The sequence below is a fragment of the Metarhizium acridum genome, assembly GCF_019434415.1.
Source record: "Metarhizium acridum strain ARSEF 324 chromosome Unknown scaffold_141, whole genome shotgun sequence".
Classification (NCBI taxonomy): Eukaryota; Fungi; Ascomycota; class Sordariomycetes; order Hypocreales; family Clavicipitaceae; genus Metarhizium; species Metarhizium acridum.
This window is the reverse complement of record NW_027094020.1, coordinates 1,756,859-1,772,552: the sequence shown is the minus strand read 5'-3', so window position 1 is coordinate 1,772,552 and position 15,694 is coordinate 1,756,859. Positions and strand designations below refer to the sequence as shown.

General features: G+C 49.3%; 4 protein-coding genes across 4 annotated transcripts; 1 reads left to right on the top strand and 3 right to left on the bottom strand.

Moving 5' to 3' along the window:
- Positions 1–153: 153 nt before the first annotated feature.
- J3458_009181 (uncharacterized protein) lies at positions 154–2,114 on the bottom strand (the record flags this gene model as incomplete). Its single annotated transcript, XM_007815745.2, has 3 exons — positions 947–2,114; positions 337–881; positions 154–272 (listed from the first exon to the last, which is right to left on the bottom strand). The coding sequence occupies exons 1-3, from the start codon at positions 1,336–1,338 to the stop codon at positions 154–156; spliced, it is 1,056 nt and encodes a 351-aa protein (XP_007813936.2). The 5' UTR covers positions 1,339–2,114.
- A 471-nt stretch (positions 2,115–2,585) lies between these two features.
- On the bottom strand, positions 2,586–3,984 carry J3458_009180 (uncharacterized protein; the record flags this gene model as incomplete). Its single annotated transcript, XM_066119616.1, has 3 exons — positions 3,758–3,984; positions 3,442–3,703; positions 2,586–3,387 (listed from the first exon to the last, which is right to left on the bottom strand). The coding sequence occupies exons 1-3, from the start codon at positions 3,918–3,920 to the stop codon at positions 2,586–2,588; spliced, it is 1,227 nt and encodes a 408-aa protein (XP_065975412.1). The 5' UTR covers positions 3,921–3,984.
- Positions 3,985–4,901: 917 nt separating this feature from the next.
- Positions 4,902–7,928, bottom strand: J3458_009179 (uncharacterized protein). Its single transcript, XM_066119615.1, has 7 exons — positions 7,335–7,928; positions 7,037–7,231; positions 6,653–6,981; positions 5,449–6,577; positions 5,209–5,373; positions 5,095–5,112; positions 4,902–4,995 (listed from the first exon to the last, which is right to left on the bottom strand). Exons 1-5 carry the CDS (start codon positions 7,522–7,524, stop codon positions 5,219–5,221), a joined length of 1,998 nt encoding a protein of 665 aa, XP_065975411.1. The 5' UTR covers positions 7,525–7,928; the 3' UTR covers positions 4,902–4,995; positions 5,095–5,112; positions 5,209–5,218.
- A 6,254-nt stretch (positions 7,929–14,182) lies between these two features.
- J3458_009178 (uncharacterized protein) lies at positions 14,183–15,571 on the top strand (the record flags this gene model as incomplete). Its single annotated transcript, XM_007815749.2, has 1 exon — positions 14,183–15,571. One exon carries the CDS (start codon positions 14,183–14,185, stop codon positions 15,569–15,571), a length of 1,389 nt encoding a protein of 462 aa, XP_007813940.2.
- Between the last annotated feature and the right edge of the window lie 123 nt (positions 15,572–15,694).

The following is a 15,694-nucleotide window of genomic DNA, read 5'->3' as shown; positions in this document are numbered from 1 at the left end:
GCAACCTGTCCGTAATTTGTCTATAGTACATGAATGCAGCTAGTCCCGAGGCCTCCAAAATTTGTGCGTATATTATCCTACCCGTTGCTGTACACGGAGCGTTTTCATGACGAGTCAACGTAATCCCCTGCAGTTTGGACGACCAGCAGCTCTTCACTCTGGTCGAGGACGCTTCGCTCCATGCGGATTACCCCAATCGCCGCCGCCACCACCACCTTGGTTCTGGCCGAAACCGAAGCCGCCTCCAAAGTTGGGACCCATGCCTTGGAACCCTGCTGCAAGTTAGAAGACGGCCTGAAATATGGAGCGTGTTGGCGAGAAACATTGTGCACATACCTGGCATCCCACCACCCATACCCATCATGCCCATGTTACCAGGCATACCCATCGGCATACCGCCCATCGGGTTCATTCCCATCATGTTGCCGCCACCACGGTTGCCTCTCATACCTCCAGGCCCGCCGCGCATGCCGCCACCCATCATATTACCGCGGTTGAAGCCAAAGTTACCACCCATGGGTCCATTGAACCCACCACCCATGTTGTTGTTAAATCCCATGTTGCTATTGTTATAGTTGCGGTTACTGTTGAAGTTGCCCTGGTTCATGTTTCCTCGGTTGCCAAAACCTCCGCGGCCGCGGTAACCCCCACTGTAGTTGCCTCGATCGTTATAGGGACCTGGCGGGGAGGCTCTGGGCTGTTCTTTCACTCCTCGTGCCGGGGCGTCCTTGGGCAGTGTTCTGAAAGGGTTCACTGCGGAGTTCCAATACGTGGGCAGCAACTTCTTCTGCCAAGACTGGCCACCATCGTTCGCTAGCTGATCTATGCAACGTTTCGCCGCCGTGGCGGCTTGGCGTGAGTAGAACTCGATATATGCTTGTCTGCGGGACTTGTAAGCAGGGCGCTCCTCGTATCAGAAGGTGTGTGACATATTGGATAATCTTACCCTTTACTTTTGCCATTTACCTTGTGCTCACTAAATGTCATCTCCTTGATCTCGGTTTCGCCGTCTGCTTTCCGAAGCCATCCTCGAATATCATCATCCGTGGTCCACCAACTCAGTTCTGAGATCATGAGTGCAGAAGTGGCTGCTGGATCAACTGGTCGGTCATCCTCTTCTGACTTTCGTTTTATTCCTTGTTGATGGGTCTGGCTTTCGGCTTGTTCGTGATGGTCATCGTGATGGGCTTTGTGGCTGTCCGTTTGTTCACCTCCTCCATTAGCTTCGTCATGGCCTTGGTAGTCACCCTCGTTGTGTTGGTCTCCGTCCTGCTGCTCCGACTGCTGGTCGGTTGCAGTATCTCCGTAGAAGTCGATCTCAAAGTCAGCTTCCGCCATGCTGAAATACGCAAGCCGAAGAGAGCAGAGCGATGTTTATTTGCAAGCAGTATGAATCGACGAAACAGCAGCTGCCTATGACCCTATTATGTAATCGAGTGATGGTGTGAGGAGGCCCTTGGTCTTTCGTAATCATTTTTATTAGTCTTGAAGTGATCGATACTACCTCGGAGACAAGGGAGGTTTAGGTACAAAACGCAGAACCGCCAATAGAGGAAGATGACCGCAAACGACAAAAAAGGAAAAAATAAAAAGAAAGAACAGAAGAGAAGAAATGTGAGAGATACAAAAGCTCTAATACGTACAATGTAGTAGAAAATTAATCAAGAACAAAGTAATCGCATCAGCTTAGAAGACGGACTCCTGTATCATAGTCCCCGGTAGTTTTCAACATCAACCCAACGAGACCAGGCGAACAAATCCGTTCCTGGAATGGTACAGGCAATGCGGACCAATAACCCGTGATCCTATGAATTTCTCCTAGACCTCAATCGTCTAGAATCAGATACTACAGTTTTGCAAGAAATACGTGGTCTTCTTTCGGTCGTTGGTGCTCTCACGGGGATCACCTCTTGCGGTTCAGCAGCGGGACATCAATCCGATCGCACCGTAAGCGTCACGATGGCAGGTTTCGGAACGAAATCAATGGTGAAAAGAAACGAATCTTTCGACTTGGTTGTTGAATGCACCTTGATCGACTAGATTTGGATGGTGGATCACGGGCAAGTGAAGAGGCGAAGTTCTGGAGAAGCTTTCCGTCCGAAGGCGAGGCTGCAAAGGCGGCGCACGAGCCATGACAGCTGGTGAAGCTTAGTTACAGGGGCAGTCGGGCTGCTCATCTTCGGTAACGGAGCATTGTTGTTCCGCCGCCATCTGGCGTATTTGGTGGGATTCAATAGGAGCTCGCACAAAACCGGATTCTGCAATCGCTGCAGAACGCGGGTATCACGGGACACGAATGTCCAAAGTGCCAGCAGATGGGAAATCGACGTGAATAAATCGCCTTTTTTCTTTCTCTTGGCAGACTACCCCCATCGCGATGACATCACTTGATGGGCTGACTTTTGCAACGTTTCTTAGATCCCAGACGCTATCCTCATGGTGGCGCTCAAGCTTCCCCAGCTCCGGTGGGAGTCGAAAGTACCTAGGTAGGTATTTGACCAGACCAGGTACCTGGCCGTTGGTTGCCATATAATGATACACGATTACATATTGTCCAGTAGTATATTTGTGTATATCTTTTGCAGCTAGTGGATCTTGCTGAGATTTGCTCTCAAACCCAGGTTCCGAACCGCAACTACCCGTCCATTGGTAACCTCAAAGTCAAACTCATCAACGGGCAGCGTCGCCCAGCGCATGGAATCGGTTTGAAACCAGTTCAGACAAGCGTCACTAGGCTTCCTAGCTACGTCAACCCGTCGCTCCAGAGTCTCAACGCTCAGTTGCCATCTATTATTCTCACCGACCGGATAAAGTCGAAGATCCATCTCCTGCGGCTTGACTCCCTTGTGGTCCGCGGTGGCCTTGATTATTGACTTTCCCTTGTTGAACCACGACTTGACCTTCAATCCTGGCCCTTGGTCAATAACTAGCTCTAGATGAGCTGTTTCATTCATGCGTTTATTGTCGCCGGACGATGCACCGTATTGTCCCGTGTAGGCTGCTTTGGCTTGCCCTCTTGCCAGAGAGTCGACGGCCGGAACGACTGTGGCGGCAACGATGTCAAGTAACGCCAAACTAGCCGCATCTCCATCATCTCCAGAAACAGCAATGGCGCCCCCGACATTGTAGTCGGGTAGGAAAAATAGGTATGCCGCCCAGCCAGGCATGCTACCCGACTTGGTGTAGATGTCGATGGGTCGCTGATCAGGTGTGAGATGAGCAACGCGGAAGATTTCCCATGGCGCGCCAACAGACATGGAGAATGAGCCAGCGAAGCTAGCTGGGCGCATCCACTGTCTTGTGTTCGCGGCAGACAGAAGCTTGTGGTTCATGATGCCGCGGACAAACTTTCCCAGTTCGTTTGGAGTCGAGAAAAGGCCGGCGGTCCTTTCACACGGTTAGTACACGGGGCGCTTCGGAGATGGCGGTGAGTACTCGTACGCATTGTAATTCCCCATGTCCTGGTCCCAAAGGATTTTGCCTGCCCCATTAGGAATGATTCCCCGTGAGTAATCAGGTGTGGTAAACCCAGTCAGCGGCATGTCAAGAGGCTTTGTGACGCTGTCTTGTAGGAGCTGAGCGAACGTCTTTCCCGTTATATTCTGCATAGCCATCCCCAAAAGGGTGTAGGCCTGGTTCGAATACGCCGTCTTGGCCCCGGGCAGCCAAATCAACTGGTTGTTCTTGAGATTCTCAAAAAACTCTGTTCTCAAAGTCAGCAAAAATGTTGGCAAGGCTTGGACGGTGGCACCCATACGAGCACGACTACACACTTCTCCTCCGATCACGTCGCACGGTGGCATATCCCCCTTGGAAGGGACCGGAAAGCCGGCGTCTTCCCAGCTCTTGGCGTCAGTAGTGGCCAAGTCAAATGCATCACCTGGTAAAACAGTTAGTTTAACCACTTTCGTGTCTACCATAGAAGGGAATACATCATGGAACGGTACAAAACCGTCATGCTGTAGCAAACTCACCGCTTCTCGGCAACCCAGACACCTGACTGCTCAGCATTCTCAACGTAATACCCTCGTACACCTGGACTCCCGCCAATTCGGGAACATACTTGGTAATGGAAGTATCCAAAAGATCCCCCGCATTCAACAACACCGTCAACACATTGAACAATTTCGTAACACTACAAAGCCGATACACCGTATCGCCATCCACCTTCTTGACGCCCGACGGGTCCCGGACGGCAGCCGTGTGTGATGGTACTGGTAGACAGTGGCATTTCTGGAGGTAAGTAATATAGAGAATGAGTTTTCCGTAGCATTGAAGGATCTAAAAGCGCCTTTCACGATATTGTCGAGCTGAGAATCGAGTTTCGACAGGTTGAGTCCTGCAGATAGTTCTGGCGGTGGTAGAACCGGCCCTGCTGGCGGGCAATGACCTCCTACGAGGGCGAGGACTGCAGGGAGTCCAGCAAGAAAAAGAAGAAGCATAGTAATCATTGCAAAAGACTTAAATCTTTCTGCTTGGATCTGCTACCGTGTGCCTCTTTTTTTCCAGTTGTACTCGCCATGAATTCAATGCTGCTTTATATACGGGTATCACTGTGCTACACGTCGGCCAGTGTCCCGAATGCGACAGAACGCGACCTCATCATGGACCCATCACCAGCCACGTTGGTCTTGGTCATTGAAATCCTTTGTTGCTTGTTGCTGAATTGGAAAACCAACAAGCGGCAGACGAATCTGGCCGCGACCCCCGAGGGCTTAGCACACAAGCTGACGAATGGCGGTGTACTGAGGCTCGAGCTGCCTCAGCCACCATTTGACGCAAATGAGGTGCGCAACAATAGGCCATCTACGTGGCAGGTGTTTGCTCATGCGTGACGAATGAGATTGCACAACAGGTAGATTGAAGGAATTAGATAGGTGACTTTGGTTCCTTTCGGTGACGTTTGCTTACGGGATTCAGACCTGGTGATGACGACTGCCCTCTTTTCCCCAACTACGGAAATGCGGCGAATCGCATCACCGATCCTGAGAAGAACTATCTCTGTGTCAATGTGAGAAATTGCAGACAGGCTCCTCAGACGGGTGTTGGGATACTATAGAGGCCCTTGGGCTGGATCACTTGACTTCTCCGTACCTGAATGGACTTGTTAATCTGCCATTGGTCTCGCATCAGATTCTTGACTAGGTGATCAAAGCCTTCAACACCAAATGCCTAGCTATGTTTACCGGCGAAATAGTATATACACACATTATATCCATTAGTAGTTTGACATTTGGTATACATCTGGATCAGGTCTCAACATGGAGTCCACGCTCCTGCGCATCTCCGGCTCTCCCTCGTCATCAGAAGACTCATTGAATGCATGCAAAGTGCACGTACCCCGAGCCATGCTGTACCCATTCCAGGCCGACGCTTTAATGTTCCAGTTAGCATTGTCTCTCAATTTTGAATTCTAAGCCTAGCTTCGGAGAAGCAAGAACCACTTACCGACCATCACTGGAGCACTCGGATGCCAACTTGCGTCACGCACACACGTACCCCAACCAGTGGGTTCTTCGAAATACAGTCGTGTGTGGCGGTCCACTCGACGCGTCCCCATTGTCGCCTTCTTTACATCGATCTTGCCCGCCAGAGTCGCGTCCATGTTCCAAATGTATACTTTCCCATCGGCGCTACCAGAGTACACGTACCGAGAGTTGGTCGCAGAAGGCGGTGAGAAGTGGCATCTAATCAAGGTTCGCAAGACTTGGTGACCCCTGAAAGTTACAACAGAGTTGTCGTGAGGATGTACGTCCCAATCCTCGTCATCGTATGACTCTCTCCGATAATCGAAACCACTCGTGTTGCTGTACTGAGCCGGTTCGATTTCCCGAAACCGATTGGTAGACATGACCATTCGCAAATCCCACAGTTTCATGCTCTGATCCTTTCCGTTGCTCAGAATATATCGTCCATCCCCTTTGCTATCAATGTACGTCAAGCCCTCGATGTGACCGACAAACGCGCCGGCTTCTCGCCCGTCTCCCATACTTCTCCGATCCCACACCTTAATCGTGGCGTCGTCAGAGCCAGAGTACAGGATGTGTGGTGAAGACTTGTCCGCAAAGCAAACAGCATTCACGTGGTCATCGTGTCCGTCGACATGATGTAGGACTTGTCGCGACTCGATGTCATATACCACGAGCGAGTTCGAGCTCGTGCCCGCGACGAGCTCTCGTCCGTCGCCTGAAAATCGAATAGACCAAATACCGAACCCTCCGCGATTTCTCCAACCCCATTGGGTCGGTCTGCCACGGCCATCGTCCAATTCCAGAGTGTAGGGGTCTCCAGTGTCATTGGGGTCGGTTGGGGCGATTGACACCATGCTCTGGATGGATGTGTATGCCAGCCAGCGGTTGTCCGGGCTCAGCGATGCATCGGTCAAAGTCCATTGGCCCCATGGATACGAAACTGTCTTGTAATGTTTCCAGTTGTATGGGTTTGACGTGTCATACATGCGAACCTTGAAGTCCTGGCAGCAGGAATAGAAGAAGTTGCCATCATCGGAGAACTGCCCAGAATAGACTGGGTCGTCGTAGTGAATGATCTGTTCAGCCCTCGTCCCCGGTATCATTGCCTATCGACAACGTGAGCGATGATGCATTGAGGTGGCCTCGACGGCCGCGCCGACTTAACCAAAAAAAAAACGTACCTGAGTAATCAAGTCGCCATTTCGTCGTCTTTCTTCGTCGTCTCCAACGCCAAGCTCTCGCTCCAACATACGCCTAGCAATGTGCTTTCGCATGCGGAGCTTGTAGTCGTTTGTACCAAAAGCACCAGCACGCATGAGTTGGAGTCCTTCTTCACTGGGTACTTTTGGAAACCGATTAGGATCCTTGGGCTGACGTCGTCTGCGGATTCCCCAGTGACTTAGGATGCCTTCGTCCTCGGCGTTGTCACTGAAGAGGACATTGGTGAGGTCACGATTACGCAAGAGGGCCATAAGTTGAGTTCTCGTAAGCAATCCCGATCCTCCACCTTCTAAGGTGATGTTAGTGCACAAATACTTGGAACGGGCGCAAGGAGCGGAGCGCACCTCTAAAGAGATCCATGATGTGTCGAACTGCATCATTCGCGTCGTCGTCGTCGTCGTCGTCGTCGTCGTCGTCGTCGTCGTCGTCGTCGCCGTCCTCATCTTCCTCCTCTTCCTCCTCTTCCTCCTCTTCCTCTCCATCGTTGTCGCCGCCGCCGCCAATAATAAGTTCAAACTCTACATCACCAGGCAATGCATCTGCAAAAAGCGATGCATTAGTAATCAATCAAAGCTTCCGAGAGAACCCTCAGGCAGCATACTAGAGAGAACGGATGCCAGGTTGGTCATTTTCCACACATACCTTGAAAATCATCATCTTCGTCCTCGTCTTCGTCAGGTTCATCCCTGTAGTCCGGATCATCATCATCTGCCGTATCGTCTAAATCATAGTACCAGCTGGCTGTATCCCCAGCACTGCCCTCGTCCGGATCAGGCTGCTGCTGAGACGTGTCTGAGGAATCTGAGTTCCGATCAGGATCATCCAGATCCATGGACAAATCCGGTTCCCGAGGAAGCGCAAGATGCCTTCGGCAGCCGGTGCAGGTATTCGATAAATTATTCAATGGGTGGTGAAAGACGAGTGGGCTCCCTCTCGCACGTGAGATTGACAGCCGCAACTTCGGAACTCCTGGATCCGAGTAAGTAAGGATGGTTTACCGTATTGAAGCAGGAGCAAGTAAACGGGTATATGTGCAGATATATTTTCAATACTGGCTAGATTGGTTATGTTGGATGGCAAGTGCGCAAAGACGGCAGCACATCTGATGCTGATGGATCGCGTTTAAAGGGTAGAGTTCGGTGTAGCAGTGACGCCATCTATGGGGTACGCAGATGCTGGGCTTGACTGGAGCACCTGCGGCCAGCCGGAGTTAACTTGTCGCCGACTCCCCACAAGAACAGCCCACACTTGACTAGACCTCGACCAGACAGACCAAACAGACACTCGATCTTCGTCTCCGAATCGATGGGACTCGCCACATTTTATGCACCAAGGTGCCGACAAGGTCGCCAGCAATTCAATCAATTGCGCATTATCCGTCGTCTTCAAGTCTCTACATGCCAACGAAGTGCCCTCGCCAGTCCATTCTGGTGACCGAGCGCCGAGACACTGCAAACACGCCAACGAATCACCGACTCAAGCTGACTCCGTGCTAATTCAATGCAGGTTTTGTGCATGGCTGGAATTTATTCTCGTCTACGAGTACTTGGTCTCTCGGTTGCAATATCACGGCTAACCTTCTGCTATACGCTAGCTCTCCTGCCAAGCCCCGGAAACAATCGGCGTCTTTTTGGCGAAACGCAGCATTCAGGCCTACGTGAACCTGTTTTTGTGTTGTCGGATTATCATCAACTTTTAGACAGGCCACTTTTCACCACGTCTATCCAGTCCAGGACTACGCCTGTTCCATGCATAAGAGACAGAGAGTATAGTCGCTCTTTGTGCATAACTCGAGTTTGTCTAGCCTTGGCAATGGGATCAAGGATTCATGACGGAAGTGAACGACCTCAGCCACCCAAATGTTTGGAGTAATCCCAGCAGCGGGTAACCTCTCTGGTGTTGCATTGCGCAATGTTCTTGCTATCATACAGCAAAAAGTAAGAGGAACGTGAGCCACGTATTGGTCCAGGTCTGGCTACGTCTTGGAACCTGTACTAGTTAAACGGCATCATGCCCTTTGCTAGTCGGGACACATTAGGCGAATTTTCTATACGGTTCCTTACATTTCTTTACACTACGTTGTGCGAAAAGATGATATCCAACTTGCCGGGTCACTACACCACGCCATAGCAGCGTAAATTTGCCCCGTTCAGACTCTCATCGAATTCGCAACCACAGCAATGCGCGCCTTATGGTACCAAACTATTGAAACGCTATGTTTGTAATGATGAGAGAAATCTCCCTTAAACACGACTCAGTGAGACATTTGTCTGCGACAACCAGCCAAAGGGGTCTAAAATCGAGGTCCGCGGCTGCCGCCCAACATATCCCCAACCAGTCCTATCAGCTTAGGCATTCTTAGTGCACTCTATGCAATTTTCATAGGCGGCCCGGTCCAGCAAATGAACTTTACAGTCTCCACGGGATGATTTATTTGTCATTGTTTAGTGAGATCAATTTGCAGGGCCCAAGTAGGCGTCTGAAGCGCGACAGTGATGCCTTAACCATCCTCATGGGCAATCGCAAACGCCTAGAAAATGCTTAAAACCCAATGGTACAACCATCCGTTGGCTCTCATATGTTCCACAACTTTTTGTCAATTTTGATTCATATTGGTTCAATGGAGACAAACTATGATATAGGTGCACCACTTACACAGAACTCTTTCTGCCCTCTCTACTAAGCTGCTACGTTAGAAACTTCTCTGCTGCCAGAAAGACTTGATTCCTTTCATTCGCCAACTAGTTGGCTCAGACATGGAGCCCCCCAACTATAAATGAGCTTGGACCGACTATAAGACCCTACCCCGGAACAAGGCCTCCTTTGTTTCCCTTTCAAGACAAAGAGCAGAAGGTATCGTAGAACTCAAAGTACAAAGGGAGCTATGGCCAGATCCATACGCCAGGTGGGTAAGAGGCCCGTGTGAGTTACCACGATAGGGGACAGATGTTGGTCACAGCTATATCAAGTCAGAAACATGTTTTATGCTAGGAATAGGTATTTAGGGGTTCCCCTGTCCGCGCAACGCTAGAAGCCTTTTTTTCATTCTTTATTACATTTCACGCCTCGTATCCATCTCGCTTGACACAGACTTACGATACATCTCAAGAAGCATGAGGGGCTGCCATATCCTTTCGTCCCTCAGCGCTCTAGCGGCCGTGGCTTCGGCCATGCCCACCACTCCGGCCAAGGATACAGAGCGTCTCATCCCTATAGCTACCTTATCTGCGAGCCGCTGCTACCCACAACAGTCTGAGCCTCCTTTAGATCCATAGCTGTAGCAGAAAGCTGACACCCGCTTAGGCCATATAAACCATGCTGTCTCCCTGCCGTCTGCGTCTGCTCCAACGGTAAGTCTGCTTTTATGGCGAGATTTTTAGTATCCACTCTCATGAAATCACAGGCTGGATTTACCAGGTCAATCTGGATAACCAGAAGGCTGGCGGCAATGGCTGTGACCCGCCATGGGGCTTCATTACCCAAGACCCGCGCAAGTACCCGGGACTTTGCTGTAAATGAAAATCGAGTATATGAGGATGGCGAATGGATTTGTGTCTTGAAAATGTGTATATGAAGCTATTGATGGCCCGATAATTATAATCGCATTCAGTTCATGTCTGAGTTTAGATGCTCGCAATTTTCCTACCCTACTGTAGTGAACGCCGGTGGAAGGATGGTCTCTTACGAACTTGAGTGGTTGAGTTGGATTCTCAACCTTCAATCGCGATAGAGCCAGTATAGAATTCCGCAATACATGTTATATTCGCTCATCAACCAGGCATGTGACGGACCTACATTGTCCGCATGCAGCGGCTTTGCAAAAGGCAGCGCTGGGCTCAGAGATTGCAAGCTGTCAACGGTCTGATCGGAAGGTGTTGATGACACTATGGAGGCCTATTTACTAGTATTTGACAAATGTGTCACTGGATCGCTTGAGTCTTCGTCCAAGAATGGGGCTGAACTCGGACGCTGTATCACATCCACCGCCGAAAGGCGCTTCTCGGGTTCGTGTGCAACCATATCGTTGAGTAAGCGGACATACTCCCCCCGTTGGCTGGCTGAGAGGTGTACCGCCTCCTGGGAAATCCTTCCATCAATCGTCTTTTCTCTGTGTTTGTCCTCAAACCACCACTCCGGTTCTGTTGTTTCCTGTACTTTTCCCGGCTCGCAGTAGCCGTATTCGTCGAAGTTGAATCTCCCTCGCCAATGTTGGGGTATCGGACCGAGATAGCTCACAATAATACCGATTAGGATCTCGAATATCCGGAGAGCTGCGGGAAATAGAAACTTTTTTGTGTGAATCTGATAGAGGATGCACGCGAGGTGCCAAATATCACTCTTGGTTGAGGGTAGATAACCAAAGCAGAGCTCTGGGGAGAAGAAGTCGATAGAAACTCCCAGCGAGGGTGGCGGGCGGTTTGCGAAAAACGCTTGTCCAAAGTCAATTATTCGAACCCGAGTGAGCAAAGAGTAGTCTAGACCTGATAGGTCAGGGGTCTGGATGACCTGCTCTGGAGTATGCGGCGAGCATTGCCAATTTTGCAACCTAAGGCTCTCCTTCTCGATAGGACCCAGCAGTTGAGTTACAGTGGGTAGACAAAAGTCACGATAATTAGCGATTTTACACCTAAACTTACTACTTTTATTAATAAATTATTACTTAACCTTTAAATAAAAATTTATAAAAATTAAAATTATATTAAATTCTTATAATAATTATAATAATATATAATTTTTATAGTTATAAATAGAGTACTTCTCTTATAATTAAAGGTTAAATATACAAGTAGATTTTTTTAATCTCTTAATCCCCTATAATATCTACTATAACCCACTATAATTAAAATCTTTAATTTTTCCGCTTTTTAAGCTTAAAAATCTATGCTTAAAAAAATAAGAAAATTAATTAAAAAATAATAATAGTAAATTTAAATCAATTATTTATTAAGTTTAGATTTTTATTAATTTACTTACATATAAAAATCTTGATTTATTTATACTTAAAAAGTATAAGTTTTGGTGTAAAAATGGGTCATTATCGAGACTTTTGTCCAGTGACTGTACACGAGCTGGAGACATGGACTGGATGTCTAGAAGCTCAAATACTATGTTGGATAGAGTGATGTCTGTGTTCATATGCTCATCAGTCAGCTGAGGCTAGTGTTGAGTTTCTCATGAAGCTAGTGTTGAGTTTGAGAAACTGGGCTTACCGCCGTGACAGACTCCGTAATGATGGAGGAATGCCTTGGTGCTGGCAACCTGTTGGCACACCTCGTGTCGCATAGAGCTGGGTAACGCCGCGGAAACAACAGCCTTGCGTAGGCTTGGGTCGAGAACAGGGAAAATGAGGCAGTGATGCTCGCCGTTCGGACCAGAGATTTGGAAAGAGTCATGTAATGCCACCACGTTTGGATGCCCAGGGCCGGCGACGGTTCTGAGGTGCCGGAGGACGGCCAGCTCACCATCAATCGTGTCTGCGGCCTCAGCACAAAGAATTTTCAAGGCAAATTAGGACGGTGAGGGCGCACATGAGCGAACTGACCAGACTGTCGAGAAGCCTCCGTGGCCGAGCTTGTGCATCACTTGGAACACCCGCTCGCCATTGCAGATGGCGTCGCCAATATCTACCGGATGGTAGTCCCAGATGCGTACTTCTCCACATGCTCGACGTATGGCATTCGAGGCTGGCGATACCGGAAGGGAGGCAATGTCGCTAGAGACATGAGTAAATGACGGGAGCGATGAAAGGCAGTCTGACAGTAATACGGTGTTGTTCTCGTTGGGTTGTGAGGAGTCGAGGACCAAGATATCAAAAGTGGATAATTGTCGTGGTCTGGCCCGTGGAAGCCTGTATAGTGTCCGTTGAGCCATGTTGTAAACATTGAAGCGATTGACTTGTTCCATGTCGATTCGTACCAGACCAGATTGACTCTTTTGCCATGGCGGCTACAGGGAACGGGATTGGGCTGACACTCACGATGGCCTGTTAGGCAACATATGTATTCCTTGACAAGAATAACTGTACACAGTCTCCAACACTTGATACAGGCATTAACATCTTTTATTTTTAACATCTGCGGTGTGAATTCCAAATGCAGACGGTATCGAATAGCCTAGCAAAAGTCAAACAGCAAAAGCAAACTGGCTCTCCTAAACCTCAGAGGCTAACAAACCTGGAGTCAAAACCAAGAATTAGTAATATGGATTTGATTGCGACCCAGTATTCATAGACGAATCAATATAAACCAGTAATCATACCTACTCCGAGAAGCTCACGCACATTTCATGTTTTCATGCCAGCAACAAGGTGCATGCGCGGCGGCACGCCCAGTCCGGACGTGTCAAAGGCCTTCTGGCTCGTTGAGTTGAGGCCGTTGGAACCTTATTATGCATGCTATGTATGATGTGTGAAACCTGCATTGGTAAGGGCTAAGATGACGTGAGACGACGGCCCGACCCAGGTTGAGTTTGTTCTTCCTGTTTGGCAGCGGGGGTCTTACAAAGTCAGTGGTAACGGGTCAGCGGTTGGATATGAAGACTTGATATAACCTGCTTGCCACTCTAATAATAGCTAGCCTTGGCTCGGGCGTTGGAACATCTGAGGAGACATAGTGTTTCAGGTGTTACCCTTAATTTTACGAATCAAAATAAACGACAGCTCTTCCGCCTGTGGACTTGAGTTCCAGCCTTGAAGTTGATTCATGAACTACAAAGATGGGGGGTAGTACGAGGGCTGACGGAGCGACATACTGCGTATGCATCTTGGATGTCAACGGCATCTAAGGACCTATCATTTTTCCTTTGGTACTATGACAACTCTGAAAGCTCAAATCGGGCTCAGCCTCGTTCTATTCCGGAGACCAGGTGTAGCAGTTGAATGGAGTTTATTGGATGCAACTAAGCGCCGTGCTGTGATATGTCTGGCACCAGAAGTAGTGTTAGATGCGTACGACTCAGAGAACCGTTGCGTAGTCTTAAAAACGGCGGTGCCGTCCTGAACAATGAGTTCTGTAACGGCGCATCAATCACGAAAACTGCACATTTCCACGGGGTTTTCAACCAAGGCGGCCCTGAGCCGTAAATCTTGCCAACATTTATTCACTTTGGCTCGCTGAATTCCTCCCTTTCTCATAGTAAAAAAACGTTCAGCGTCACCTTCCAACTTTGCCGCATCAAATCTCCATCCTGCAGCCGACTTGGAAATCATGGTGCATTCAGAAGCTCGTACCGGGGAAGCAAGAAGCGATGAGGAAAGTGATGCTCAAATTCAAGCTGAAGGAGCAACAAGGACAATAGAAATCAAGATTCCACAGAAATTTCGACGCAACGCAATCCTGGTTCTGTTTCTTCAGTCACCGGTTTTGATATTTCTTGTTGTGGCAAGATGTATCCCGATTTCTATCCGCAAGCCCGGATACGGGGTCCTTGAGGCTAAATATCAATTCCTGTATTCATTGGGCGTTGGAGTTGCCTCAGTACTATTCGTCTCCATGCCAGCCGCCGCTACTATGAGGAAGATATACTTGGAAAAGGTACAAGCCCAAGAGCCGAGTCAGCACATGTTACAACAAGCTACCACCGTTGTCGGTGTATCTTCTCTAGGCAATATGCTCAGGTATTGGTACATTTCTGGTACTTTTCTCATTGTGAGCTTGATATCGACAGGCATTTTACTGGCCGTCACGCCCTCCTTGTTCCCATTCAAGTATCCTGGCCTTACATACTTCTTCCCTCAACACGTCATACAACTAGATGATTTAGCCTTCGACCGGTGCTTTACTGATGGCGGCGCAGGTTCTGTGGATGGGTTGGTCTGGAAGTTGTCATCTGGAAGGTTACTCGGTGTCAACGCCACAGGTTCATGTGAATTGCAGCGCGTACTCCCGTTCCTGGCCCAAAGCAACGCCTTCACACTGGACGATCCTGATTTCGCATACAGCATGGGAGGTGTACCAGTCAACAAGTCTGCCATGGGGGTGCCGTGCGAGGTGCCGTACGATGCCTTTGTGGGTGCTTTCGGGCTTCATACTTTTGGTGTGCCGGTGGGATTCTGGTCCGAGTTGGAGTCTGTATCGATCTGCCTCCCGATACTGGAAACCAAGCCTGTTTCCTGTTTCAAAACAGGTAGCGTTATCCTTTACGGAAGAAACCTGACCGTCTCGTCCGACGGATGCGTGGCAAGTACCATATTCTATAGTGTTGACCCGTCTAGTCAAGGCGCTACTGTTGCTGGCATTTGTGCGGGCGACCAAGAGGGAACCTCGACGATTGTTTTTGGGTCTGTAGGCACCCATGCCTCTGAGCTTAGCGACTTTGCAGGCTTCCGAGGCCAGACAAAGAATGACACCTTCGCCTTGACGTGTTCCATCAACATCCGACCCGCCATCGCGATACGTCGACTCAAGTTAGCTCGCTACTCGCGGAAATATCCCGATAAGATCAACTATAGTTTCCAATTTGCGGTCACTAGGGACATTTCCAATGACTCACCATGCCAAGGCAACATGTCGCTTGATCGGATGTCGACATCCACCGCTCTGGCGGTTGGTGCTTCCGCTCCCTGGCCACTCCTTCGGGAGCGAAGCCATGTCGACGGACGCCTCGACACGCTCCTTGCTACAGCGGTCGATTGGAGGGATACAGTATCTGGAACTAGCAAGTTGGAGGCAGCACTGTGGGTTGCTGTGGCCATTGGAATAGGGATGTACTGGGCTTCCGGGGAAGAGGACGATGGTGAGAAGGTTGTGTCCATGGGTGAGTATATGCTGGAGAGCCTACGAGTTGGGCCTTCTAAGTGGTGGGGTCTTGTGTATACTCTTCCTCTGCTATTTTCTATTCTTGTTCTTGCTTTTTTGCTGTGGCAGACTCGTTCCCGATAATAATTCAGGTTGATGGTTGCTCTGGATCATGAAATAGTCTATATGGAAAACAGAAAGATACTCCTTGAAGAAAGGCGCGACAATTACATCAGAATAAATCTCTCCCTATCAGCCTGCAACTTG